This window comes from Chaetura pelagica, unplaced genomic scaffold (assembly GCF_000747805.2).
Source record: "Chaetura pelagica isolate M959 unplaced genomic scaffold, ChaPel_1.0 scaffold430, whole genome shotgun sequence".
Lineage (NCBI taxonomy): Eukaryota > Metazoa > Chordata > Aves > Apodiformes > Apodidae > Chaetura > Chaetura pelagica.
The window spans coordinates 112,415-113,765 of record NW_009952159.1 but is presented as its reverse complement, the minus strand read 5'-3'; the positions used below and the strand labels follow the sequence as shown (position 1 = coordinate 113,765).

The window sequence follows — 1,351 nt, the reverse complement described above, 5'->3', positions numbered from 1 at the left end:
AGGGGTCTGGGAAGGGTCTGGAGGGGTCTGGGAAGGGTCTGTGAGGGGTCTGGGTGGGGGGAAGGAAACGTGTGTGCGGGGTGGAGGGAAGGGAGGGAAAGGAGGGACAAGGCGGGCAGGACGCGGCGCCACAGTGCTGTGAGCGGCCCGGAGGAGTCACGGCCGCCTCCTTCCCACACTGCCCCGCGCGCCGCCGCGGGGAGGGGCCCCCCCTTCTCTGCGAAAGCGCCGCGCATGCGCAGAAGCGCCCGGCGGGAAGCGCCGGGATCCTCCTCCTTCTCCTCCTCCTTCTCCTCCTCCTTCTCCTCCTTCACTGGGCTCCTCTGTGGGATGAAGGAACAAGGTCCGTCCGTGTGGTACATCCCGCGCGTTCTTCCCTTCGTGGTGATCCCAGGGTGTCGCGAGGGCATCGGCTTTTTCCTCTTGTCCCTTTTTTTTTGTTCGTTTGTTTTGTGTTGGTTTGTTTCTTGTTTTTTTATTGAGGAAGAGGCTGTGCCACCTCAGGCCGTGAGAGAAACCAGGCGTATTTTAAGCCAAAATAAGTCGTGAAGGCGGGTATAACGAGTCAGGTCTGTCGCAGGTGAGAGGAAAGCCAAGTTTGGCTGAGCCCCCCCATCCCTGGAGGGATTTAAAACCCCTGTAGATGTGGTGCTGAGGGGCGTGGGGCAGTGGTGGCCCTGGCAGGGCTGGGGGGAGGGTTGGGGCTGTTCATCTTAAGGCCTTTTCCAACCCAAACATTGTGATTGTAAGAAAGAAAAGGCTTCTGAAGCGAATACAGCTCGCAGGCAATTTGAGGAAGTCGATGTAGCAGCTGAGGAATGTGGAAATGCTGGTGAGAGTTGTTTCAGGTGTAACAGTGCTAAGCATCCAGGTTTGATAGGTCTTTTCCACGTCTTTGAAGTCACATAAAGAGCATCCTGACGTGGGGGTTTGTTGGGCTTTAGGAAACATAATCCAAATATATTAAATAGCTGAAATATGTGTCTTTTAAAACTGCATAAAGCAAAAAAAAAAAACAAACAAAAAACCACATTAATTTGATTCCTTTTGGTTGACTTACAAATTTGTAAGCTTTTTTGTTAGGTATGAGCAGAACAAAAGCTATCTTTTACGTGAGGAAGCCTTGTCAACAAGTGCCCTTCAAACTCAAAGCATTTTTCACTGGACTAATTTCAGTAACATCAATTTCTGTGGTGTTAATTCTTCGCCACAGTTTGAACTGAGTCTTGTAGCTGAGTTAATTCCTTTTTAAGTAGTTTTGAGTAGGCATTTTAAGCCACTGCTAAAGGTACATATATCTGTACCTGGCTGCTTTCACCTTACTGGGCAATGGCCAACAGTGAGCTGTGTA

The 1,351-nt window shown here is 50.5% G+C and overlaps 1 protein-coding gene across 1 annotated transcript in view; it reads right to left on the bottom strand.

The window, feature by feature from the left end:
* The window catches only part of PRKRIR (protein-kinase, interferon-inducible double stranded RNA dependent inhibitor, repressor of (P58 repressor)), a 16,018-nt gene extending 15,656 nt beyond the window's left edge, over positions 1-362 (bottom strand). Inside the window, exon 1 of the mRNA XM_010007195.1 lies at positions 178-362. Coding sequence (XP_010005497.1) covers positions 178-362 — 185 coding nt within the window. The remainder of the gene's footprint in view (positions 1-177) is intronic.
* Between the last annotated feature and the right edge of the window lie 989 nt (positions 363-1,351).